This window comes from Nelumbo lutea, chromosome 6, assembly GCF_056320005.1.
Source record: "Nelumbo lutea isolate HS-2025 chromosome 6, American lotus-T2T, whole genome shotgun sequence".
NCBI lineage: Eukaryota > Viridiplantae > Streptophyta > Magnoliopsida > Proteales > Nelumbonaceae > Nelumbo > Nelumbo lutea.
In genome coordinates, this window is record NC_142689.1 from 34063153 (window position 1) to 34090134 (window position 26982).

The 26982-nt window shown below is 38.0% G+C and overlaps 1 protein-coding gene and 1 long non-coding RNA gene across 5 annotated transcripts; one reads left to right on the forward strand and one right to left on the reverse strand.

The window, feature by feature from the left end:
- The first annotated feature begins 1165 nt into the window (after nt 1-1165).
- Nucleotides 1166-26456, forward strand: LOC148848458 (DNA (cytosine-5)-methyltransferase DRM2-like). 3 transcript variants are annotated; one of them, XM_088951159.1, is made up of 12 exons: nt 1166-1305; nt 1976-2114; nt 2202-2281; nt 4041-4083; nt 4218-4346; nt 18584-18680; nt 18762-18808; nt 19885-20001; nt 22743-22842; nt 24672-24781; nt 24968-25747; nt 25835-26456. In XM_088951159.1, the coding sequence occupies exons 4-12, from the start codon at nt 4081-4083 to the stop codon at nt 26261-26263; spliced, it is 1812 nt and encodes a 603-aa protein (XP_088807285.1). In that variant the 5' UTR covers nt 1166-1305; nt 1976-2114; nt 2202-2281; nt 4041-4080; the 3' UTR covers nt 26264-26456. The 3 variants fall into 3 exon arrangements, with proteins under 3 accessions (XP_088807285.1, XP_088807286.1, XP_088807284.1); XM_088951158.1 differs by lacking the exon at nt 1166-1305 and adding an exon at nt 2376-2438 and having other exon boundaries at nt 1974-2114; XM_088951160.1 differs by lacking the exons at nt 1976-2114; nt 2202-2281 and having other exon boundaries at nt 1179-1305.
- Nucleotides 20513-26982, reverse strand: LOC148848459 (uncharacterized). Of its 2 annotated transcripts, XR_016101029.1 has the most exons (4): nt 26873-26976; nt 24367-24995; nt 22232-22295; nt 20513-20720 (listed from the first exon to the last, which is right to left on the reverse strand). It is a non-coding gene; the product is annotated as an uncharacterized LOC148848459 (long non-coding RNA). The 2 variants fall into 2 exon arrangements; XR_016101028.1 differs by lacking the exon at nt 24367-24995 and having other exon boundaries at nt 20586-20720; nt 26873-26982.

The following is a 26982-nucleotide window of genomic DNA, read 5'->3' on the forward strand; positions in this document are numbered from 1 at the left end:
CTGAAATCGACATTAATCAGAGGTTGCTCACATCATCAAGCAAGAAATCAAAAAAAGAATTTAAATCCCTTGTGTTTTCCTTTATTATAAATTTATTTTGTAATTTGTCTTCATATTTTGTATTAATCAAATACATGAAATTTGTATCGACCAACTAAAAATTATAAAATTAATTTATTTTATTTGTCTTAAATGATTTATATATTTTATTTTACATATAATTTATATGTTAAAAATGAAAACATACTTATTATTTGAAAAGATAGAGTTATTATTTATATAAAAATACTAAATAAATAAAATTTTTACAAAAAAGTTTAATAAAAATTTTAAATTATAATTATAAAAATTGAACTAAATGATTTAAGAGTTAATTTCCTCAAAATTTCAATAAAACTGAAAATTATAAAAATAATTTATTTTATCTACCTTAAATGATTTATATAATTTATTTTAAAATTATATGTAAAATAAACAATTGTATGTTACAAATAAAAATAGATTTATTATTTTTTATAAAATAGAGATTATTTATATTAAAATGTAAAATGAAAAATTTTCCCAAAAAATTAATAAAGATCTAAAATTACAATTATAAGAAGTGAAATAAATTGATAATTATTATATGATATATACATCTTCTAGAGTGTGAGTATTGTTGATTGTAATGTTAATCTTCATATAACCTATCCACACACTTGCAAAGGCAATAAAACGTAGTTATTTTATGAATTTATTTCCACTGCAGACGTGTCCGAAACTCATTGGTAACTGACAAGGATGCAGCAAATTTGCATTGATAGAAGTAAAGCCTCTTCACACTTTAGCACTTCGGATGATCCCCTCCTGACAAACTTTCCCCACTTCCCTACCTACAATACAATACTGCCGTGTATCAGGAATATCTCCTCACAAACTTCACCAATGCACGCTTGTCAAGCGGGTAGAAATGTGGGAAGATTTTGTGGGTACGTGAGCCGGGCTCAGTGTTGAGACCTTACACATTAGTGAGTCGAGTCGAGACAAAGAAATAACTGTCACACCATCTATCCCATCATCGCCGCTGGATTTTTTCATATGGCTTAGATACTCGACACGTTTCTAAGGAGGGTATTTTGGTCGTAAAAAAATAACCATCGCAGAAAAGAATCAAGAACCTTCCCTCCATTACTTCCCTCGCAGTTGCAACCATGATCAAGTTATTTTTGCCGTAGCAAGGCAAACTCGCATCATTTGCGGTCCGAGTTTGGCACCAAAAAAGACGAGCTATAGCTTCTAGGGTTTTAACTTTTAAGAGTTGCAGAGGTCCTTCTAATGCTCGTTTTTGAAAGTGCTTTGACTGTTTATTGAACCAATCTGATGTTAGCTCAGTATGAGTTTACCTGAGTTGTTGCATGAGCTGAAATTATATTAGAAGTTGGCCATTGTGTTTGCTGTTTAATCTTCGCATTTGGTCCATTTATTGAACCAGTCTGATGTTAGCTCAGTATAAGTTTATCTGAGTTGTTGCATGAGCTGAAATTATATTCGAAGTTGGCCATGGTGTTTCCTGTTTAATCTTCGCATTTGGTCCGTTTATTGAACCAATCTGATGTTAGCTCAGTATAAGTTTATCTGAGTTGTTGCATGAGCTGAAATTGTATTAGAAGTTGGCCATGGTGTTTTCTGTTTAATCTTCGCATTTGGTCCGTTCAAATGATTCCTTATTCCTTATCGAGCTCTCGTTCTTTTCTGCTTTTGAACTGTACATTTCTGTTGGTGGAGGCTCCCTTTCTTGTGGAGTTATTATCTAGTTTTTGAATTTGTGCTTATTTGCTTGTTTTGTAGGGTTCTAATGGTAGTTGATCTAAATGTAACGCATGCTTTGCTATAACCTTTTTTTATTTCCTTTAATCTCGCTTGCATTTTGTGGTACAATTTTTGTGTATTTACGTGTTGTGTGGTTTCTCTCAACCTACATGATTCTTATTTTTAGGGTTTAGCATCTTTTGCTTCAGTGAAGCTGTTGTGAGTTCTTTACATATGTAAGTCGCTATCTCTCGTGTCCATTGAAAGCAATAATGAGCAAGAAGTTTGGATCCACCGAGAAAATTAAGACCTCATATTATAGTAAGGTTAGGCTATAGTTCAATCGGCTTTTTTGTATTTATAGAAGTTTTCTTGTTTATTGGGGTAAGTAAAAGTGACACTGGTATTTACAGAAAAGCTAAAAAGAAATATATGTACTTGCACTTGCCATTAACAAGGATACAAAAGACAATCTAGAGCAACAAGGGGGAAGGTGAGCATAGAATCCTTGGTTCTATTTGCTTGTTACTTACTTTCATGCAATGTTTTAAAAACTGACCCGGAGGTCGAACCATTTTTGCCTCTAGGTCATGGGTCACCGGTTCGACCATTCGGGTGGAACGGGTCATACCGTCCTACATGTATTTAAGGTATATATATGTGTGTATGTATAAAAATATATTTTATCAATAAATAATGTATCCTTATGTTTTAGATATGTTATATGTATTTTTATATTTAATTTATGTTTTTAATTCAGTTTATTTTTTATTTTTTATAAAAATATTAAAAATTGCAATTTGAGGCCAAAAAGGTTTTTTTTTCCCCAAAAGTAACAGGGCAAGGTGCCTATGGGATGCATAGATTTCAAAAAATTACCTAAAATAAAAAAAAGATCACCCCAATTAAACATCAGAGTGCGAAGCTATGGCCTTTGAAAATTTGCATGCATTGAGTGTGCAACCCGTGACCCGGTTGAATGGGTCAATGGTTTTTGACCGCCTGATGGGTTTTGACTGAATTGGACCCGGAATCATGGCCGGGTGATGGTTTGAACGGTTCAACCGGCCGATCAACGGCAGGTTGAAAAAACACTGCTTTCATGTATGTTGAATATCCCAAAGCTTCCTTGCTGTCCAACATGATGTCATCTTGCTGAGCCAAATTCTACTACTCTATGTCAGCCTCTATGGCTATTCAACCTTCAATTTTACAATTGCTACCCATTACTTTCTGCAAGGACCATCCCAATGACCCAGAACTCAACCATATATGAGGGCAGATCTTTCGTTATTGTCTCAAAAAAAGAAAGTGATGGAGTAAGATAGAAAGGAGAAAGGGCTCGAGTGCTTCAAAAATGGTTCAGTGGCTCACCAGATAGAAACAATACAGACAGCTATGTCATAAGGGATGCCCATCTTTTGCACCACCAAGAACAGATAACTATATCATCAGGGAAACTAAAATTAGGGATGTCAATGGGTTGGGTAGACCTGACAGACCCAAACTCAACTCAGTCGTATATGAGAGCAATTTAGTTATTCTTGTCTCAAGAAAGAAAGAAAGTAATATACTTAGAGAGAAGAGAAAGGGCTCTAATGCTTTAAAATGGTTCAGTACACTGACCAACTAGAATCAATACAGATAGCTATGTCGTCAGGGAAGCTCATCTTATGGACCACCAAGAACAGTGCCAACATGCTTAACTATTCTATTACTAGGACCATGCTATAGTGGGGTACTGTCTGGAGGATTTTAAATGAGAGGGTCATCCGAGCCTTCTTGGTAGAACAACAGAAAAGATTGTAACAAAGATGTTGAAAATCCATGAGGCAAATAAAACATAAAAGAGCTAAAATGAAAAACATCTTCAAGTTTGGGTAATACTTAGCAAAAAAGGCTATTATTGTGATTAGTTTTGGAGTTAGGATGACTGGTTACTAGTACTACTTTTGCAAAACTTTGTTTTTGTTATTAAAGTTTTCATCATTTTTTGTCATTAACAGCGCTGATGTTTATCTGAAATACTCTAAATTATTTTACCCAAAAAGACAAAAAGAATAAGGGATCAGTTCACTACTTTTTTCTAATCAACCATGAGAAGCAAATAATTTTCTTTGACATTTTGTTTTTCCTTGAGGTATTTAAGTTTTTTCATTATTAGAGTCTAGTATTTTTACTAGACAGCTAAAATGGTGCTTATATGTTTTCTTTCTTTCTTTTTGTTCATTTTTTCATTTTTCCCTGAACAGTTTTGAGGAATTCCAGAAAGGGGAGTTCAGGACTTAAGGGATGGTGGGTTCACTTTTATTTATTTATTTTTTCACTTGTTTGTCAACCAAGAAAAAAAGATCCAGAACCTGTGAAATTCCGTTGTTTGGTTCTATTTCCAACATTTATATATTTTTGTTGTATTTCAATTTACGTAGGATGGTAGCAGTGACAGTGAATGGAGCAATAACTCTGAATGGGAGATTGAAGATGAAATGGAAATTCAGAATTTTCCATCTTTTCCAACTTTGACAGTTCCTGGTCAAGTTCTTGCAGTCTGTGGGAAGGTAAACCTATTCCTCATATGAGAGTGAGCAGTTCCTTTATTGCAGCACTGAAGCAATTGAAACACATACTGTCATTTTGACTGAATTAACTGCAAATCCATATTGTTATAATTTCTTCTTGTTGGCTTTTCTGTTGTAAAGATTCTATTAAGTACATAAAGGAATGATGAATAGAACCAAGGGGTGTCATGTCTACAGTGCCATCTGATGATGAGTTCTTTAATCTTTCACTTTGTAGTTGTCAAATTGGCCATTTCTTACATTGAAATATAGAATTGTCTATAAATGTTTAGTATGCATGTGGAATATAGAGTACTGTTGTATTTGCTGTAGATAAACAAGGTATAACAACAAGATATCCTAAAAAGGAGTTTTGAACAAGGATTAAAATTTTGTCACATATTGCGGCGTTCACTCATATTGGTTACCCTCTGATATGCCCCTATGCTAAGTGTTTTGGGGTCTGACCTGTTTCAAGGGGTAGACAGGCCTTAAACTGACCCCCCCCCCTGAATTGGTTTGAAAAGAAGCCCTAAAAAGAAAGTGGCTAAAGATACAAACTGACCGATACGCCCCATCCAGTGTATCGGCCTGTATCAATATTTTGAACCTTGGTTTTGGAAAGAAAAAAACAAATATTACAAAGAAAATGAGAAGTATTTTTGTTAAAGAAAAAAGAGAACAATGATTGAACAAAGAGAACATACAATACTGGGTTAGGAAAGTAAAACTGCACTACAATATAGTGGTCACTGAAGAGAAGTAAAACAAAGTAAGAATGGCTTCTAACCAGAAACTTTAATTTAGGAAACAAAATAACCATAGAATCAACAGAATTGGCAGGTCAATAAAAATGATGCAGTGGAATATTTCTGTTACAGAACTGCAGACACTTCAATTAACAAGCAATGTCAACTAAATTTCTAAGATTAACTTTTCCTTTGATGTGTAAGGTGCATCATATCAATACAAAATGGGGAATGGAAGTCCATATTCAGTAATTCCATAAGCTGTTCCCTGTTGTTCTATAAACAACCTTACAAAAATGCTAAATCAACATAGAGGGTCTAAAATAAAGCTGTCCTAGGATTCCGACCGATGCAGGGCATCAAGAATGTCTTTGTTTTATGTGGTTTATGTGCCACATGAGTTTCAATATGAATGCAGGATCTATTCTTAGCAAGATCTTGGTATATAGATCTGAACATCATTGTTTCAATTAGCATCACTCATTGATGTGGACGCGTATTGGAAGCAACAGCAGCAATGATCCGGTGTTCTCATCCTATCCAATTCGGCAGCAACAATCTTATCCATTCAGCAGATTAGATTAGACTATCTCGTTATTCTTATCTTATTAAGTTAGTAGATTAGATTATCTTATCTTATTAAATTAGGATTAAGAGAGATTATTGTTGGTTCAGCTGTCTTAAATTTGTATGTTTATCTTTGTTGGGTCTTAAGTCATTAGTTATTGGGCCTAATTTTATTTAGTGTTTATTTTTGACTAGGTGTCCCATCACTAATCAGGGGCATTCTTGTCTATTTATGTTACATTATGTAATGTCCTTATATATAATAGATTAGGGCTGGCTGAGCATTATTCTGCCGCCCATCTCATTTTATCTTTTTCTTCTTCTTCTTCCTCTTCTTCTCTCATTCGGCAGCCCTATTTCAGCAAACATGGTATCAGAGCACTGATCTTTCGACTGGTTACAGCAGCCGCCTCTTCTTCTACTCGCAGGTAACTCTCCCATCTTTCTTTTTGGTTGCTGTAAAGAAACCCTAGGGTTGGTCGTAGAACACAGCTAGACCTACATCTAGGGTTTCCCTTGGTTGTAGGGCCCAAGGGGAGTTAGACCCAGAGGCTGGTGCCCTAATAGATGCAGTACAACAGATTGTAGCCATTCAACTAAAATAGATCTGTGTAGAACAGATCTAGGCAGAAGGACTAATCTTAGCAGTCCTAGAACTGTTCGTGGGTGAGGTTATAACCTGCGATAGCAGTGCTTAGCACACAGTAGAAGCCAACACAACAAGTTGCAGGCTGCGGCAGCAATATTTAGAACACAACAAAAGGTAGCACAATAGAGTATAATCTGTGACAACAGTAATTAGGGCACAGTGCGCAGTGTAGTACTCGGTGTTTCAGCTCTGTGTCGTGTTCTCAGGACTAAGTTTACAGTGCAGAAAGTTCTGTAAGTGTGAAACAGTTCTCTATATATTGCATTTACAGTCTTGACATTTACAAGTAAGTGAAGATGTCTTCCATATCCGGGGAAGTGTCTTCTAGAGATGTTAGGGCTTGTGGGAGGTCTCCTAATATGGAGAATCCAAATCTGCACAGCCTATAGATTACAAGTGTGTTGTTGGATGAGTACAACTTCAGAGAATGGTCTGTCTCAGCCATGCTTTTCATCACATCCCATGAACTCACTGGTTACTTGGACGGGCAGAAGAAGGAACCAGAAGTGGGGAGTGCTGAATATGCAGCTTGGCGCAAAGAGAATGCTACAATTATGTCTTGGCTACTTGCCTCAATGACTCCAAGAGCAGCTAGGACTGTTCAACATTTCTCCACGGCTGCTAAGATATGGGAAAAAGTTTCTAAAACCTATGGGCAGAAAAAGAATAATGCCAGAGTTTACAGACTGAATCAAGACATTGTTGCCTTGAGGCAAGGAGATATGAGTGTTGCAACATATTTTGCTACACTAGAAGGACTATGGGAAGAGTTAGATCACCACCTTATTATTGATTGGGAGAGTGTCGGAGACAAAGAAAAGCATGACAAACAAATTGAAGAAGGTAGAGCATTTAAGCTTTTGGCTGGCCTAGATCCTATATATGAGAGCATAAGGTCCCAAATTCTGGGAAGGGATGAAATGCCAGACTTACATCATGTTTACTACCTTGTAAAGAATGAAGAGGTGAGAAGAAAAGAGATGCAGGTTGATACTCAAACAAAACTAGCTGAACAGTCTGTGGAGCATTCAGCCCTAATCTCTACAAATCAAAGGGGAAACAGGCACTCTGACAAGAGATATTTGAAGTGCACCCACTGTGGAGGGGAAAGGCATGTGAAAGAGACCAGCTGGGTTTTTCCATCCGCATCTAAAGCCAGCTGCATTGAGGAAAGATAAGAAGCATCTGAAGGGTTAATCTGCAAGTGTGAATTTGGCTACGGGTCAAAGTGATGATGGTTCAAAACACTCATCTACAGTTACTTCCTCTTCCATGGGACAGACTACTAATTCCCCTCGAACCAGGTCCTTGGATTTTACTGCCGATGAGGTAGAGGTACTTAGCCGGGCCCTAGTCCGTCTAAGGACCAATTCTCTTCCATCCTCCTCCCTTGCCAGATTAGGTATTGTCTATGCCTTTAGTGCAACTAGTACTATTGATCCTGCCTCTTGGATTATTGATTTTGATGCAACTGACCACATGACAGACATGTTTTCTCTATTTTCTTCCTATCATTTAATGTCTGGCCAAGATAAAATGAGGGCTGCTGATGGTTCTCTCTCTACCATCTCTAGGAAAGGAGTGGTTGACCTAAGCAAGGACCTCTCACTAAAATCTGTCTTGCATGTTCCCAATCTTTCTTCAAATCTCTTATCTGTTTCAAAACTTACCAAAAATTTGAATTGTAGCATAACCTTTTTTCCTACTCATTGTGTCTTTCAAGACAGATTGACGAAGAGAGCGATTGGGAGCGGTCATGAGTGTGGAGGTCTTTACTACCTTGATGCAGACATCAGTTCGGCCTTGCAGACATCTGCTACTTGTAGTCAGTCCAATGTGGAGTCAATAGTTAGGTTACATCTGTGGCATGCTAGGTTAGGTCATTTACCTTTTTCATCATTGGAAGTGTTGTTTCCAGAATTATTCAAAGGTGTTTCAAGTCAAGAGTTAGTTTGTGAAGTCTGTCAACTATCAAAGCAATGTAGAACTGTTTATTCAATTTCAAGTAATGAAATTCGTGCTTCTTTTGACTTAGTCCACTCTGATGTTTGGGGCCTCTCTTCCATTATTTCTGTTGATGGCTTTCGATACTTTATCAGTTTTATTGATCACTATTCTCGATGCACATGGATCTACTTATTAAAAGCACGAGAAGAAGTGTCGCGGGTAACCATGACATTTTGCAAAATGATTGAAACACACTTTGGTACGAAGGTCAAACAATTCAGGTCAGATAATGCTGCAGAATACTTTGAAAGGTCATTGAATTTGTTTATGGAGGATGCTGGAATGATTCATCAGTCATGTTGTGCTAGTACCCCCCAACAGAATGGGGTTGCTGAGCGCAAGAATAGGCACCTATTGGAGACTGCTCGAGCCTTACTATTTCAGCACAAAGTTCCAAAAAGCTATTGGTCTCAAGCAATCCTTACTGCATCATATCTGATAAATCAAATGCCATCCAAGGTATTGGGGATGAAAACTCCTTTCTCTGTTCTTTGCCATCATCTTCCTGATTTTTCTTTTCCACCGAGAGTCTTTGGTTGTGTATGCTTTATACATGTCAAGGATTCGAAGAAGACCAAATTGGATCCTAGGGCTACAAAAGGAATCTTTTTGGGGTATTCCCCTACTCAGAAGGGATACAAGTGTTATGATCCAGTCACCAAGAAAAAATATGTCACAAAGGATGTGGTATTCTTTGAATCTCAATCCTATTTTCACTCTTCCCAGAATCCTTTTTAGGGGGAGACTAGTGGGATGGAAGAAGATTCTTCTGTTCCCCTATTCTTTGTACCTCTCTCGACCTCAGGCCTTCCATATTCTCCTAATCCACCTAGTTGTGGTATCCCGGGTGAATCTAGTGAGGTTCCCATTGTACCAGCTACTACTAGTGATGTCGCAAATATTACTGAAGACTCCAGCAGGCTGCAAAGAGATATCAAAATCACCTACAACAGAAGGAAGAATGGTCCTCTAACTCATGACAGCGACTAATTGGACTCGAATCAACCTGTCTCAGAAACTCAAGGTAATCCTATCAGTTCCTCTGACTTGGATCTTCCTATTGCCCTTCGTAAGTCTACTCGTTATTGTTCTTTTGTGTCTGCTCTATCTTCTGTGCATGTTCCTACCAGGTATTCTGAGGCAGTATCTGACCCAAAATGGAAAGAGGCTTGGATGAAGAAATGAAAGCCTTAGTGAAAGCAAGGACTTGGGAATTAGTGGATCTACTAGAAGGAAAAAGGCACTGTTGGATGCAAGTGGGTGTTCACTGTGAAGCATAGGGAGGATGGGTCCATTGTGAGGTACAAGGCTAGACTGGTAGCAAAAGGGTTTATTCAAAAAGAAGGGATTGACTACAAAGAAACCTTTGCTCCGGTGGCAAAACTCAACACAGTCCGAGTTCTATTATCATTAGCTGCAAATTTCTCATGGGAGCTACATCAGTTGGACGTGAAGAATGCTTTTTTGAATGGCGACCTGCATGAAGACCTGCATGAAGAGGTGTTCATGGATCCTCCACCAGGTTATGGTTTTGGCAAGAAGGTATGTAGACTGAGAAAAGCCCTATACGGCCTGAAGCAGTCCCCTCGAGCTTGGTTTGAGAAGCTATGTGGGGTCATAAAGAAAGGGGGTACACTCAAAGTGGGGCAGATCATACCCTATTCATAAGGAAGAGAAATGACAAACTTACGACACTTATTGTCTATGTGGATGATATGGTAATTACAGGGGATGATCAGGAAGAGATTAAAAGACTAAAGGAGGTTTTGGTTGCTGAATTTGAGATCAAAGATCTGGGCCAACTAAGATACTTTCTTGGGATTTAAGTTGCAAGATCCAAAGAGGGCATCTATATATGTCAGCGAAAATACATCCTTGATCTTTTTCAAGAGACAGGCATGATGGGGTGTAGGCCAGCCGATACTCTAATAGAACAGAATCATGGTCTACAGGTGTCAGTAGGAGAGGACTACCTTGATAAGGAAAGATACCAAAAGCTGGTGTGGAAGTTGATTTATCTGTCCCTCACTCGCCCTGACATTGCTTATGCTGTACATGTTGTCAGTCAGTTCATGCACACTCCTAAAATCCCTCAAATGAAAGCTGTGGAAAGGATCCTCAGATATTTGAAGTCTTGCAAGGGGAAAGGGATTCTGTTAAGGAAAAACAGTAAAATTGAAGTTGAAGGATATACTGATGCAGATTGGGCTGGCTCTGTTGGGGACAGGAAGTCTACTTCTGGGTACTGTACTTTTGTTGGAGGAAATTTAGTTACATGGAGGAGTAAAAACCAAAATGTGGTTGCTAGATTTAGTGCAGAGGCCGAGTATTGAGCTATGACTCATGGTGTTGCTGAACTCTTATGGCTTAAGATCCTGCTTGGTGAACTTGGAATAAAGATTGAGTGCTCTCTCAGGTTGTATTGTGACAACAAGGCAGCCATCAACATTGCAAATAACCCAGTACAACATGATAGAACGAAACATATTGAGATAGACCGTCATTTTGTTAGAGAAAGAATTCTCTCAGGAGAACTCTGCATTCCTTATACTCCCTCCGAGATGCAGATTGCAGATGTTCTGACTAAAGGGCTAGCTACAGTGAAATTCGTGGACTTACTTGGCAAGCTAAACATGATTGACATCCATGCTTAGCTTGAGGGGGAGTGTTGGTTCGGTTGTCTTAAATTTGCATGTTTATCTTTGTTGGGTCTTAAGTCATTAGTTATTGCACCTAATCTTATTTAGTGTTTATTTTTGACTAGGTGTCCCATCACTAATCAGGGGCATTCTTGTCTATTTATGTAACATTATGTAATGTCCTTATATATAATAGATTAGGGCTGGCTGAGCATTATTCTGCCGCCCATCTCATTTTATCTTCTTCTTCTTCTTCTCTCATTCGACAACCCTATTTCATCAAACAATTATCTTATCTTATTAGATTTGGATTAAGAGAGACTTATCTTATCAGTCTTATCTTATCAAGATAGAGTTGGAGGTTTCTCTATTCAACAAGGAGTCTCCCTAAGAGCAGGACTCTTGTAATCTCCTATTTAAGGAGCCACTGTTATTGAATAAAGGCATAAAAAATTTCAGTCAAAGAGAAGAGTAATGGAGAGTTAGGGTGATCTCTTGGACAAATCACCCCTTAGGTCGCCACGATAGGGTCAGCATGCAAAGGGAGGGGCAAGGGGAAAATAGAGGTTCTCCCCGTGGTCTGACCCATGACGAGATCCTACGCCCGGGCCCATAACATTTTGGTATCAGAGCAAGGCGTCATGGGTGATCTGGAGCAGCTGCCGTCTAGGGTCCACGAACTCGAGCACCGGCTCATGGAGACCAGCTTGGAAGTACAGGAAATCAAGGACGAAGTCAGGGAGCTATGACGTCTGATGGAGTTATTCCTTTCTAGCAAAGAGAGGAACACAGAAGGGGTGGCAGCCACTAGCGGCCGCCGACCAGATCTATCAGAGTTTTCCGGCGAACAGTAGTTCGGCAACCAGGGGGCCGCAGTCATCCCCAAGTACAGCAGGTTAGAATTACCGTCATACAATGACAACGGAGATCCCTTGGGCTGGTTGTACCGGTGCGAGCAGTTTTTTCGAAATCAACGGACAGACGACCGGGATAAGGTAAGCCTAGCCCCCTTTCACCTAACAGAGGAAGCGCAACTCTGGTTCTATCAATTAAAACAGGAAGAACCTGGGCTCTGTTGGACCCAGTTCAAGTCCTACTGCCTTCTTAGATTTGGGCCCCCACTGACAAGCAATCCCTTAGGCGAGCTGATTAACCTTAAACAAACCGGCATGGTGGCAGAATACTAGCGCCAGTTCCAGACCCTCCTCGCGAGGGCATCTTCAGTGCGACCGGACCAGCAGGTAGACATGTTCACCGCTGGGTTTGCAGAACCCCTGCAGGTGGACGTGGAAATGCATAATCCCCCCAACCTGGTTACAGCCATGAATATAGATCGCGCCTTCGAATGCAAACTACAACTCAGCCGCGGAACCTTCAGTATGGGGCGGCCTCCATCAGCATGGGCATCCCCGAAACCACTCGGAATAGCTCCATATTCAGTAGCCAGCCAAGAACGGAAGCCACAGACGAGCAACAATTCCAGATCAGCATCCAGTGGGGAGCAACGTCGTTGCACCCCCTATTAAGCACTTGTCTAAGGCTGAGATGGCGGAACGCAGGGCGAGGAGACAATGTTTTAATTGCGATGAACTCTACTTAGCAGGGCACAAGTGCAAGAGGCTTTTCTGCTTCCTGGTGAAACAAGAGGAAGATGAGGATGAACCATCTTCATTGGAACCCGATCCAGGAGGGCAAAGTCATTCCACATATCCGGGATTCCTTTGACGGTGTTTCCCGACACCCATCCTGAATTCGAGCTTGAGGACAAGCTCATAGTCCAAGAGGGGAGTAATGATGTGGACGCGTATTGGGAGCAACAACAGCAATGATCCATTCTCATCCTATCCAATTCGACAGCAACAATCTTATCCATTCAGCAGATTAGATTAGACTATCTTGTTATTCTTATCTTATTAAGTTAGTAGATTAGATTATTTTATCTTATTAGATTTGGATTAAGAGAGACTTATCTTATTAGATTAGGATTAAGAGAGGCTTATCTTATCTTATCGGTCTTATCTTATCAAGATAGAGTTGGAGGTCTCCCTATTCAGCAAGGAGTCTCCCTAAGAGCAGGACTCTTGTAATCTCCTATTTAAGGAGCCACTATTATTGAATAAAGGCATCCAAAATTTCAGTCAAAGAGAAGAGTAAAGGGGAGTTAGGGTGATCTCTTGGACAATTCACCCCTTAGGTCACCACGATAGGGTTAGCACGCAAAGGGAGGGGCAAGGGGAAACTAGAGGTTCTCCCCGTGGTCCGACCTGTGACGAGATCCTATGCCTGGGCCTATAACACTCATTGTAATCAATTTGGATTTTGGATTTCATAAGAAAGAATCTCTTTCTTATGTTGGTTTCTCCTACGACCAAACAAGAATTTTCATGACAACTTTTCCCAAGCTCCAACTTACTTTAATTCATTGTCTCATTTGGGTTGAATCCTGGCTTCAATTTTCATGACAACTTTTCCCAAGCTCCAACTTTTCCCAAGCTCCAACTTTTCCCAACCTGCTGTTGACTCAGCTGGTTGAACCATTTGAACCATCACCTGGCCATGATTTTGTGTCTAGTTCTCCTAAAACCTAGGAATTGGTCAAATACCATCTGACTTGGGTGGTTGAATCATTGACCCGTTTGACCTGGTGACTGGGTAATGGGTTACACACTAAATGTGTATGCAAACTTTTGGAGGCCATAATTTTGTGCTTTGATGTCTGATTGAGGTGATCTTTTCTGTTTTGACTGTTGGCAACTTTTTGAGATCTATGTCTCCCAAGGCACCAAACCTTGCTATTTTCGTGAAAAAAACCCTTTTTGGCCTCATAATGCAATTTTAGTATTTTTTACATATACAAAATTAATAAATGAATTAAAAAATATAAAATAAATATAATACTTATATTATGTGTATAATATAATTGTACATTATTTATTGATAATCTGTCTATGGTGATTATCTATACATTATTTTTTACATATACATTATGTATTGATAGTATAATATAAAATAATACTTGTATATATATATATATGTTGATGATGTGGTACGGTGTGACTCGTTCAACCCTGGCAGTCGAATTGGTGACCCATGACCTGGAGCAAAAAATGGTTTGGCCTCTAGGTTGGTTTTTAGAAAGGCATATTGGTACAAGGTGGAGGGAATTAGGAAGGTAGGGTGGGGGGGAGGAACACAAGGCTTTATGTCTATTGGTAAGAATGATTTTTTTTTAATCTTTTTTTTCTTTCTTTTCTTTTTTTTTTTCTTTTTTTTATAACAATTTAATAAAATCTATACTACTATTAAAAGTGTGAATGGGAGTGTGTTACTTTTGTTTGATTAAAATACCCCAATTTTTGAATTTGGTCCCTCTCTAATTGTGAGGACAGAAATGCAATTTGAACAACCACTTTTCTCTTCATTCTATCCCTCTCGTTAAGTCTTATATTTAAAGTATTAACTCCCATTAACATTTACTGAATCCTATTCTTGACTAGAATACCCCTATTTTGAATTCTTTTGGTAGTAAAAAGTCAAAAAGGGATTTCATTAAACTTCAACGGAAAACAAAAGACGATTTTCAGTTTCTAATAGCGGCTTTAGAACCCTGTGATTACAATCACTTATTTGAAAAGTGAGGCCCGAAGACAAAGCCCAATTCGCCAAGCCGTGAGCCACACCATTGATTAATTGTTGAGAAAATTGGAACTTAACCAAGAAGAAGTCACACATCGAAAGATCAATGTCAAGCAACAACCCAAATAGAGGGTCACAATGATTGCGGTCATGGCTCAAGATCTTGGAGATCACCTAGAGTGCATCCAACTCAACACCAGGTTAGCGATATTCATCCTCTTTTCTTCCAACAGATCATAATGGCCAAAAGGCTTCAGCCATACCAACTGAGAAGGCAACAGCCCAAACCAGCTCACATCCTAAATCATGATGACAAATGCCAAGCCCTGCCTTTAAAGACCCAGGCTTGACTGTAGCATCACAATTGACCTTAACCCATCCAGTATCCAAAGGGCTCCATCTGGGCATAGAATGCGTAGATGGAGGATCATGGTCAACACCATCCTTGGTGAATTCAAACAGCAGATTGAGATTCTACTACACAACCTAGTCCTGCTGTCTTTCAACATCCAAAAAGAGATAATCGTTCCATGATTTCCAGATGAACTAGTAAACTAAAGCTTTAAAGACTCTACCATCTCCTTGCTTCCCCAATCAATGAAAGCACTTGACTCAACAACCAAGCTTCTGTCCTCTCTAATTGTGAGGTCACAAAATGTAATTTGAACTACTAACATTTCTCCTCATTCAATTCTCTTTCATTTAAGTCTTATATTTAGGGTACTAACTCCTATTCTTTTATTGAATCCTATATTAATTAAACATTTAAAGAAATAAGTGTGACAAAGAATAATTGTTTTTATTGATGATAGAAATAGAATACAAACTTAAAACCCACCAAAAAATAAAGTTGCTTTCCTATTTGGTGGTGAGCCAACAATTCAATCTTTTGGGTCAAAATGTGTCAACCCTTGATGTCATAGCTAAATAATAATAAAAATTAAAAAAGATGAAACACACAAAAGTATAAAAAATACAAAAAGTTTTGTATAAAACACATGGGCACTTCTCTAATATCATATATTCATCATATTAAACAAAAATAAGTGTGACAAACAAAAATAATTTTTAGACAAATGTAAAATAATTGTAAAAAAAATGAAAACATATTATTTGCTATCACCACCACCATCATCATCATAAAAAATTTCCACATGCAAAGCACATGCACCCTTACTAGTAAGAAGAAAAGATGGTATATGAGGATGGTCAGATGGACAAGTGGCCAGATTAGGAAGGATAGAACCAGGAAAGTGCATTGTGGGAACTTTGGGAAGTCCTAGTTGGTAACAAGACAGTAGGGAGAAGTCTAAGATAGTCCAATCATGTGTATATAAGTCTATGGTGAGGAGCAATCTAATGCAAATTCAGGACTGAAAAGAGCTGGAGGTAGGACAAAAGGAACTTGGAACGAAGTAATTAGAAATGAACTGAGGGATCACAGTTTACCTGGGCTTATGATCCTGGTAAAGTGCTATGACGAGTGGAGCAAGAAGAAGAAAATGAGACTCAAGTAGAACTTCAAACCAAAGAAGATCATAACCCACAAAATATCCCAGCATAAAATTTCCTCTCAACATACCGCCACCATGAAAGCAGACACAACTGACCATCAGCCCAAAACATACAGACGAAAACCCCACACCACCACATTCATGATGGCTAAAAATTGGGAGCCCGACTTGACAACAAGGACCAACTGAAACCAGACTATCTCCCCAAAACAACACAGAATAAAAGCCACCACTCACCAGAAAAACTTCAAAAGATGAAAACCCAGCTCATCTCTCAATCATAGACCCAGACAAAAGAACACCAACCAATCGATCATATTACATCTTGATTCTTTTCATGCCTCTCTTTGATTCCATTCAAAGAAAGGAAAAAAATTACTTTTGTACTTTATAAACTGTCCTCTGTCCATCTGTTCCTCCCCTTCCAAATCAATGAGCCCTCTCTTCAAGTCTTGAAAAAGGCCTTTGCATGGTTCATCCCTTCCATATAAGATTTTTGACTCTCTACTGAGTCCTTGCATGACATGTATGTATAAAGGCAGCATCAGTAAAAAATGTTGGGTGCTGCAAGCAAGCAGAAATGGCAAGTTCAAGAACCCACTAGGGTACTACATCTAAGCAGTGGCCCCCAAAACAGAGTGCTAGTACCAATGTGTGTGTGTGTGGGGGGGGGGTGGGGGGGGGGTAGCATTGGAAGTATAATTCAACAGTTCAGTGCAGACTGATGTCTTTGTGGCTGGCATTATAGTTATTTCCCCATCAAGATAATTTCAGGGGCATGTTTAGTTCTGTGCATGAATAATTTAACAATTTTTCTGATTTCTGTTAAGTATTATCACCACTTATTTCTCAATCTGATCCTCCTTTATAGTCATTTCTCCATCTAGAGAATTTCAGGAGCATTTTTAGTTCTGTGCATGAACAATCAACAACGTTGTTCAGCATGAGTCTGTTGATTTCTGTTGAGTATTATCATCACTTATTCCTCAATCTGATCCTCCTTTGTAATGTGTTAAAGAAAGATCTGCTGGCTGTTAAATGGATCTCCTATTAATATAATATTCTTTACCTAGAATCATGATTCCTGGCTCATGATAGCAATCTTATTTAATTCTTTACCCATAGATATCGCTAAGTGAGAACGTTCCTCACATCTGACATAAAGCAGGACTCATTAAAATCTCAAACTTGTATTTCATAGTTTCCCTAGCAAACCAAGTATAACAACTTGGTTCTAATGCAATGTTTTGACAATACTGCTTGTTTCCTCATTCCTTGGTATAATGGTAAAATCTTGGGCTGACAAGCATGGGAACACAGGTTTGAGTCTGAGAGCAGCCACTTTGTGCAATTGGGAAAAGGTTAGAACTGTATCCAGTTAACCACTTCCAAGACTAGCCTTTTTATTTGCTAGTTTTCTCATTATCATTTTATGAGTAGTTACCCTTGATTGAAGAAAAATATTTGTATCCAGAGTTATCATGTAAAAATAAAAAGAGGTATTAAGTAGGGAAGCTGTGAATTGATTTAGCTGTTTGATGTGGGATAGATATATCTGGAAAGTTTCTGGGTTGAATTTCTAGTGATGATCTTTCTTCAATGTATTGATGGCATCTCTGGTAATTGTGGTTCAAAATGGAAATTGCCATTCATGATAGAAGGCCACAATGAAAGTGGTGGGGCTATAGCAGGAAACCAAGAGAGAAAAGGAAGGGGAAAAAAAAGTGAAACTGATACTGGAGGGTCCAGTAAATTTTACTTTAAATTGGAAGATATTATTGGCATTTTGTATACAAGAGGAGGTGGTTGTTGGCTAGCTCTCTTCTTAAATTAAAGATGGTGTTTTCAACCCATTGTTGACATGGTTGGTTGGACCATTTGGCGCATCATCCAGTCATGATTCTGGTTTGATTAACCCTAAACCTGCCCTTACTTAAAGAACTGTTGACTTGGTCAGTGATCTTCTGACCTGGGAGGTTGAACCGTCAACCCACTGACCGGTCACAGGTTACAAATTATTACATATGTTTTTTTTTTTCTCTTAATTTTTAAGTTCAATTTTTTTGAATATTATCTATATCCGTGTATGTGTGGGCATCCATAAAATTATGTATCTATATGAATGCATTATTTTCTGCTGAGCCACTGACCCACCACCCGGAGGGAAAAACAGTTTTTAAAACACTGCCTAAGGGTGACTATTATTAAAAATCCTGCCTTTTAGAGTGAAATTGATAAAAGACTAGATCTAAAGGCAGAATGTTTAGCATACTCTTTTATAATAACTTTCCCAAAAACAAATAGTTTAATATAAATAGAAAGATGGGTGATTTTGCACATCAACCAATATCGCAAATTTCTCCCTTTTGTTAAGTAACAATGACTAATTTTGCATCAATTAGTGGTGGGTGATAAATTTATAATATGAAGTTGTCCTTCCATGGAGCTTACCCTTGATTTCTTTTTATTATGTCAGAGTACACCAGAAGGCTCTTCATACTCAAATTTGATTTCTCATTTTGTTGGAATGGGCTTCCAGAAAAACATGGTGGCTAAAGCAATTGAGGAAAATGGTTTGTATAGACATTTATTATCAGAAGTAGTAGAGCCTTCAGCTTAATAGGTTGCTCAGAACCTCGTTATGTTGCATATAGGGGAGAGAAATGCAGAGGCAATTCTTGAAACACTCCTTACACACTCGGTAAGCTGATACATCTTCAGTTTCCATTTGTTATGTGCACCATGTCTGGTCAATTTTATTTATACCCTCTTGTTGAGGCGGATCCATTTGATTCACAATTCTCATTATCCTGGAGAACTTTACTGAATAAGAATCTTTCCAACTTTCATTTCATCCATAGATGTCAAGGTTCTAAGGCAAAGCCAGGTGTTAATGGAGAAGGGGGAGAGAGAGAGAGGGAATGAAGTCTACCTTCTTCTTCTTTCTCAGCCATCACTGCCACCACCGACTCCTCTTCCTCCTCTTTCTAAGCTGCAGTTAACTGGTATTACCAACACCAATTCCTCCTTTCTCAGCTGCTGCCACTGGTGCCACCACCACCTCATCCTCTTCTTCTTTCTCAGCCACCATGGCTGCAGCTGCCACTGCCACCACCAACTCCTCTTCCTCTTATTCTTTTTATTTTTAGGCACCTCCTCTCTCTCTCTCTCTCTCACACACACACACACACACACACACACCCACACACCCACACCCACACACCCACACCCACACACCCACCCACACACCTTACGTTATGGTTTATATGTATTGTAATGATCAGAGGGGTGTCTTGTTCGAACTGGATGGTTGAACTGTTGACCCATCACCTGGAGGGAGAAACAGGTCAGTTTTTAAAATATTGCTTCAAATTGGTGATGTGGACATAGTCAATACACCATGTGCTTATGCCAACTTCATAGCATTAGGTCCAGGCATTTTTTAGCTGGATATGTTAAGGCAACAATTTAAGTGCAGCATTTTATACTTTATATGTGTAAGAAATGGACATACTCCCATACTGAAATGTCAGGGTAACATAGATCTAGGTAAGAGGCAGCAAGAACTGAAACCCTATATATCAAACCATAACATCTAAGAACATGTTGATAAAAGCCATATTATGTTTGGCTTATGCCAAGTTGTAGGTGGTGTGCATGCATCATATCATGTTTATTTGCCCTACTTTAATTTCAGTAATTCAACAAAGCTTTCTTGGATATACTTCCTATGCAATAATTTCTTGGCATTAACGTTTTCTTCTTTGACTCCTATAGGTTCTTGAGAAATCCCCTCCAGACTACGAAATTATTCAATCAGACACAAGTTATTTAGAAAGGAAACAAGATACTCTTGATGAATACTCCAATATAGACAGCAGTCCTGGAAACGAGGTAGTTCATTTTATTGGTTGCTATTACTGTATTCATATCCATGGATATGGGATATGCCACAACTGGGTATGTATCCCATGAATCGTGCATATCAGCACAATACACCTTTATATCAGGCCGTATCGCACTGTATTGGTGGATAGAGTCTGATATGCATCGATACGAAAGTGTATTGGTGCCTAGTTTTTGGTATTGTTGATCGCAATATTTCTCTTCATATAACCTATTAAAGTGTGAGTTTCTCATGTGTTTATAACCTAGTCACAGATAATTCAGCTCTAGATTAGTGTTATTAATGTATTTATGGGATTTGCATGCATTTCCTAGCGTATCCAAGTGTTTCGATATCTTTCATCTGTATCCATGCGTTTTGATTTCTTTCATCTGTATCCATGCGTTTCCACAGCATACCTGTATCTGTATCTGAGCTGTCTGATACGATACCCGATGCATCCAATTGAATTCGAATTTTAATTGACTTCCCATGCATTCAATTGGATTTTGGATTGAATTTGGATGGAGGAATTTGAATATCAAATCGAACTTGGATTTATATACATCTGATCTGAGTCTGATCCAATTATGGGCCTACTTTTATTGCATGTGTTGAATGCATTAAATCTTACTTGTCTATGACAATCTTATCGTCCCATGGACCATGGTCAGCTCTTGATCAACCATGAGATGCATTCATTTTCCTCTAACCAAACCTGCGATGCCTAAATGTTTGAAATGTCAGCGTCAGTGAAAATGTTGGTCGTGCAAATATGGGCAACATGTTGGAAATGTTGTAAAAATTATAGACATGGTGGAAACATTGTGAAATGTGAGAAAATATACAATGATGTTTTATGAAATGATAATAGAATCATAGATAATAGAATACTTTTAAGTTAAAAACTACATGATAGATTAAGTTCAAGCAAAAGTTGAATTCTCAGAATGTGCTAATGGATCCAATAGATCAACCGAATAGTTTTTTTTTTTAATTGATCAACCAAATGGTTAAAAAAAAGTTTATTACATAAACAAAAACTAGATTTAACGTCACATTCAAAAAGAATTTTGAGCTGCCACTTATCAGAAAAAAAAACAACAAAAGAATTTTGAGCTGTCTCAAAGTAATCATCATCTCTATTAGGTAGGTAATACTATTGCTCCACATATTTGCGATATGGTTGACAACTCATCATGTTACGATACCATCTTGTATATTCCCCATAATGCTGGTAGCATTCATTGGAGAAAATGTTTTGTCCAGTAATATTTCATGCAAGTATCCATGGAGATGGACATATTGGAAAATATGTTGATATTTTAAACCATGGATATGCCTCCATAACCATTCCTGATTGGCTATGGAGAGAGAGAGAGGCTTAAATTTGAAATGGGGATGTTGCTAGGCAATTATATGAATAAGAAAACTAGTATCCTATCCCCCCAGATTGAGAATCTGGATCATTTAGAGGCTAGGGGATAGAAGGTGGCAACTGGAATAGGTTATAACTTGATTCTGGCTTAAAGTTGAATTGGTAATGTTGCTAGGCAATTATATTAATAGGAAAAGTACTATCCTATCCCAGGTTGAGAATTTTGGAGGCTGTGAAAACTATGACTAATGCAGAGAGGGAAAGAAGGCGACAACTAGAATAGGTTATGGTTTGATTCTGTAAAAGAGAGAATCTATTGGAGACAAATAAATATGCAAGTGGGTTACTGAGAGTGTTGTTAATCCTATGTACTTACATTCTTTGTCTGATGGTAATGTTAAGGAAATCTATGTGTGTATGTTCTGTAGAAATCAATCAGTCAAAATTTCAGTTCCAACTATCTTGGAACCAGAAGTCAGAAGTAAGATAGGTATGATATTTATGATTCAATTTGGAATTTTGACTCCAAATTTGAGATATTGGCTTATGACCTCTTTGTTTTGAGCGAATGGAGGTTGACTGGTGGAAGGAGGTTACAAGATAATCAAATAGATGTCAGGTGGTTCAGATTGGCCATGACCTTTTGTTACATTCAATCAGGGAGGTGAGAGCTTTGGTTTCCAGATTGAATATCTTGTCAGAAGAATCCTAAGGTCTGCTAATTTTTGGCCTCAGGAGGCCTTGGTCCTTGGTCCTTGGTCCTTGTTGTGGGATTGGTCTTGTACTTTTCTGTCTCATTTTCTATTTTGATTCTTAATAAATTTTTTGTAATCAATAAAAAAAGATGCAGTCATGCTTACTGTTGCAGAGACAGGTATGGATCCATTTGGCATATTCTGAACCTTTTGGGTAATATCATCAATCCTATCATCAAACAAGTCAAGAAACTCATAAGAATGGAAAATGAAACAACAAAGAAATAATGTGAATAATTGGAAAATCTGGACCAGGAAAATATCTCCATCAAATAGATGGTATAAATTTAACCATTAATGGTTCCACAAAGGAGCAGGGTCTAGAGCTTAGAAAACTCAGAGGTTTAAAAGTAACAGAAAAGCTTATACATGTTAGTTGGATGTTAGATCTATGATTATCATGTTCATGGATCAGTGGGTACAAAATTGTGCTTCAGCATATATGCAGAAGGTTGAACATATATTCTGTCTTTTTCTTCTCCTTCTGTAGCTCTCTCAGCTTTGCAGCCATTATTGAGTATCAGCACTATTTAATATCTTGCGTGTGAGTGTTATGTTTGTTTTTGCAAGAAGCTTAGTTCTTTATGTAAGTTAACCAATTTGGTTTTTCTCCCAGGAAAGAACTGATAAAACATCTGACAATGAGAAGAAATTGCTGTTCTTAGTTGAGATGGGCTTTTCATTGGATGAGGCTTCATCTGCTATGGCTAATTGTGGTCTGTATCTAGCAGTGAAATTGATTTTATTACATCTTTGTGATTGTTAGATATTAGACATGAAGCCATTAACAGATTCATCACAGTACCAAAAAATTTTCTAGTTGTTGGGAACCGGTTGGTAGCAGCATATCCTGTTAATGGCACTAAAGATCTTTCCTGTACAACTGGAACACATTCTAATCAATCCAGACTGTTTAATCTGGAACAGTGATTTAAAAGGCATGCCTAGGCGCTTAGGCAAGGACGCAAAGCACATTTTAAGGTATGTGCCTTGCCTAGGTCCTACGAGCAGCAGTTTCAAAAGGCATGCGCATGGTGTGTAGGGGTGGCAACGAGCCGAGCTTTTCACGAGCTGTTCGGGCTCGGCTCGGTTTCAACAGAGCTCGAGCTCAAGCTCAAGTCCAATTCAGTGGCTCGATTATTAAGCAAGCCAAGCTTGAGCCTACTAGAGCTCGGCTCGTGAGGGTCACAAGCCGGCTCGAATATATATATATATATATAATATATATATATATATATATATATATATATATATATATATATAATACATAATTATTATAATTCTTAAAATTTTAAATATAAAATAAATTTATATATATAATTTTTATTCTTATAAAATATATTTTCTCAAAATCGAGCTTGAGCCGAGCCGAGCTCGAACCTGGTACTATTTGGGTCGGCTCAGCTCGAATCCACCCCTACTAGTGTGCCTTGCGCTTCAGCCCAAGCATGTGCCTTTTGTTCTTTTTTGAACATTGAAGCTCCGAGAATCCCCTATTTGATAATGTTGTTCATTCATTCATCCTAGTAAAATATCTTCTTAAAAAACAATTAATATTAGAAAATCATTTATTTTTGTGTAAGGATTAAAAGTTTAAGACCCTAACATCGATTTGTTTGGGCTTGCCTCGAGGGGCTTGGTACAAAGGCAGCTCATGGAATTAGGAATGCAAGATGTTTTACATTAAATTAGCTATTTATTTTTGTGTAAGGATTAAAAATTTAAGATCCTAACATGGATTTGTTTGGGCTTGCCTCGAGGGGCTTGGTACAAAGGCAGCACGTAAAATCAGGAATGCTTACATCACATTAGCTATTTGAAGTAATGCAATTGAGGAAAAAAAAAAGAGATAGGTTTTACATGCTTGAAAATGTTTTATATGTTTGATTTTATTCTTAAATTTTCATTTGAATGTGTTTTACACGTTATGTTTATGTATTTTAATTTTAGATAATAGGTTTTTAAAATTTAAGTTTATATTTTTTATTAATATTTTTATTTTTTTGGCATTTTATTTGAACTTTATGACATTTTTTCGTCATTTTTGTATTTTTGCGCCTTGTGCTTTTAAAACACTGATATGGAATTCATAATGCATCTAAAGAAATTCTTTTCAATGGTGGGAATGATGACATGAGATTTTCATTTGCTGCTTTGAAACAAGTTTTCCTTGTTTTAAAACTGCCCAAGGTCAATAATAAATTAAAAAGAAGTATCACCCAATTTGGTTGAAGAATCACCTAAATGGTTGCTTTGCTTTGAGCAAAATGACCCAGCTTGTAAGTTCAGGTTTAACCATGTTTCATTTTAGTGAAACATATTTATTCCTGCTTTAATGCTTCTCACCAGAATTTTCTTTTTGTCTTGAATAGTCTGCACGATCAATATAGTGTAAATCATGGCTGCAAATGTATATCATATGCTTTCCTTGTTGCTGTGTTATGCTCCACTCAGCAAAGCCTTATCTTGACTACCTGAGCTTGCTTTCACAGTTCTACCCTATCAAAGGTTTTATTGCTAGTGTCTTGGTTCAAAATATTTGCAGGTCCAGGTACATCAATTGTGGAGTTGATGGACTTTATATATGCTGGACGAATGGAGAAGACAGCTAGTAGTTCACTGAGCACACCACAACCAACTTCAGATGAAGATGAGGTGTTCCCTTTCCCATCTTTTTGCGCATGGGATATGATATTCAATGCTTTATAGATAGGTTGTGATGTTGCTACCTTTTACTGCTGCTTTTGATCACTAGAAGCCTTTTTGACCCACAATTGCTTCTGTTGTTTTATATCAAGTAGATTATTTTCTTACTTGTTTGATGTCTCATCTTTTTAATAGCTTGGCCCCAATCACTCCCACAGTGGTCCTGCAGATAAAAAGAGAAAGTGTTTTGAACACGAGGACAGGTGGAAAAGAAAATATGATTCATGGCGAATGAATCAAAAAGAATCAAGGAAGAAACAAAAGAAACTTTTTGAAAATGAAGATGATGAGACAGTTCATACATCAAAACACATGGTAGGATTTGGAGTCCCTAATGGGCCTAAGCCCATATTCCAGGATAGAACAATTCCCCCAGCAGCTGTTGGGCGTCCCTACTTCTACTATGAAAATGTGGCTATTGCTCCTAAAGGGGTATGGAGTACCATCTCCCGCTTCTTATATGATATCGAGCCCGAGTTTGTGGACTCCATGTATTTCTGTGCAGCTGCAAGGAAAAGAGGTTATATTCATAATCTCCCAATCCATGGTAGATTTCCTCTCCAACCAATTCCACCACTTACAATCCAAGAAGCATTTCCTTTGTCCAAGAAATGGTGGCCGTCTTGGGACAAAAGAACAAAACTCAACTGTCTCAACACTTGCACAGCCAGTGCAAAATTGACAGAGAGGATTCGGTGTGCCCTTGAAATGTGGGATGAGGAGCCGCCTCTAAAGACTCAAAAATATGTTCTTTATGAATGTAGAAAATGGAATTTAGTTTGGGTTGGCAGAAATAAGGCTGCTCCACTTGAGCCTGATGAAATAGAGATGTTGCTAGGGTACCCAAAGAACCATACTAGGGGAGGTGGAACCAGTAGGACGGAGAGATTTAGGGCACTTGGTAATTCATTTCAGGTCTGCGTTCCTGCAACGTCTACTCATGTCCTCTTTTGTTTGCTCAAATACATTCTGAATTTCCATTAACAACTAAATGGATTCCAGGTTGACACTGTGGCCTTCCATCTCTCGGTTTTGAAGAATATGTTCCCAAATGGCATTTCGGTACTTTCTCTCTTCTCTGGTATTGGGGGTGCTGAAGTTGCTCTGCATCGACTGGGTATTCCCTTGAAAAATGTAGTTTCCATAGAGATTTCAGAAATTAACAGAAATATCCTTCAAAGCTGGTGGGATCAGACAAACCAGAAAGGAAATCTGATCCACATTGCCGATGTTCAGCGGCTGACGATTCATAAGTTGGAACAGTTTATCAACTCATTTGGTGGATTTGATCTTATTGTTGGTGGGAGCCCGTGTAATAATCTTACAGGCAGCAACAGAGTAAGCAGGCATGGACTTGACGGAAAAGACTCAGGTCTGTTCTATGACTACTTTCGCATTCTAGATATTGTCAAGACAATTATGATAGGGTAAAAATTCATGATTCTGCAAGGACAAAAAATCTGAAAGGGCAACAACCAACAATGTTATGCTACAAAATGTTGTAATTTGTTTTTTGTTTTTTTTTTTTCTGTTGTTCCAGACCTCTTTCTGGACTTGCTATGACATTTAGAAATACCATGTATGGATCTGCATGGTAACATGTCTAGTGAACCTATATTATAAACATTACCTTGTTTGCTACTTGGTTTGTTTTATATGATTCGCCGATCGAACCCAGATTTCCTACTCACTCTCTACCCGCCGTTAATTGCAGCCACATATCAAAATTCTTTCTTTTGACACATGTCCTGGTTCTGATATTTACGGTTTGAACAGGGGCCTTTTATTGAAATGACCTTTTTTTTCTTCCGAATTTACATAAGAAATCCTCAAGCCGATTAAAGTTTGGATGATAATATGGCATGGGCTTATTGGAATGTATATTACAAGACTTGTTACAGGTTATATGATTCGAAAAAGGAATAACTAACAGCCCGCTAAATGATTCGAAATCACAAACAAAACATGGGAATAGTGTTTAGATATACTAACACGGCTAGACGGGCGAATGGGAAGAAAAACAAGAGAGAAAAAACGTACCTGCAGAGAGATCGACCACCACGGTGTCAGATGTCATATTCCGTTGGGAGAAAGGTTGAGGAAGACAAATCAACTGGAAGAAGGGAAGGAAAATTATGAATGAGAGAGGG

Bases quoted from the DNA above. Each gene is read 5' to 3' on its own strand.
- LOC148848458 (XM_088951159.1), top strand. The intron at 4,347-18,583 runs GTAAACCTATTC...TTATTATGTCAG, and splicing joins TTCTTGCAGTCTGTGGGAAG to AGTACACCAGAAGGCTCTTC. The intron at 25,748-25,834 runs GTCTGCGTTCCT...AATGGATTCCAG, and splicing joins CACTTGGTAATTCATTTCAG to GTTGACACTGTGGCCTTCCA.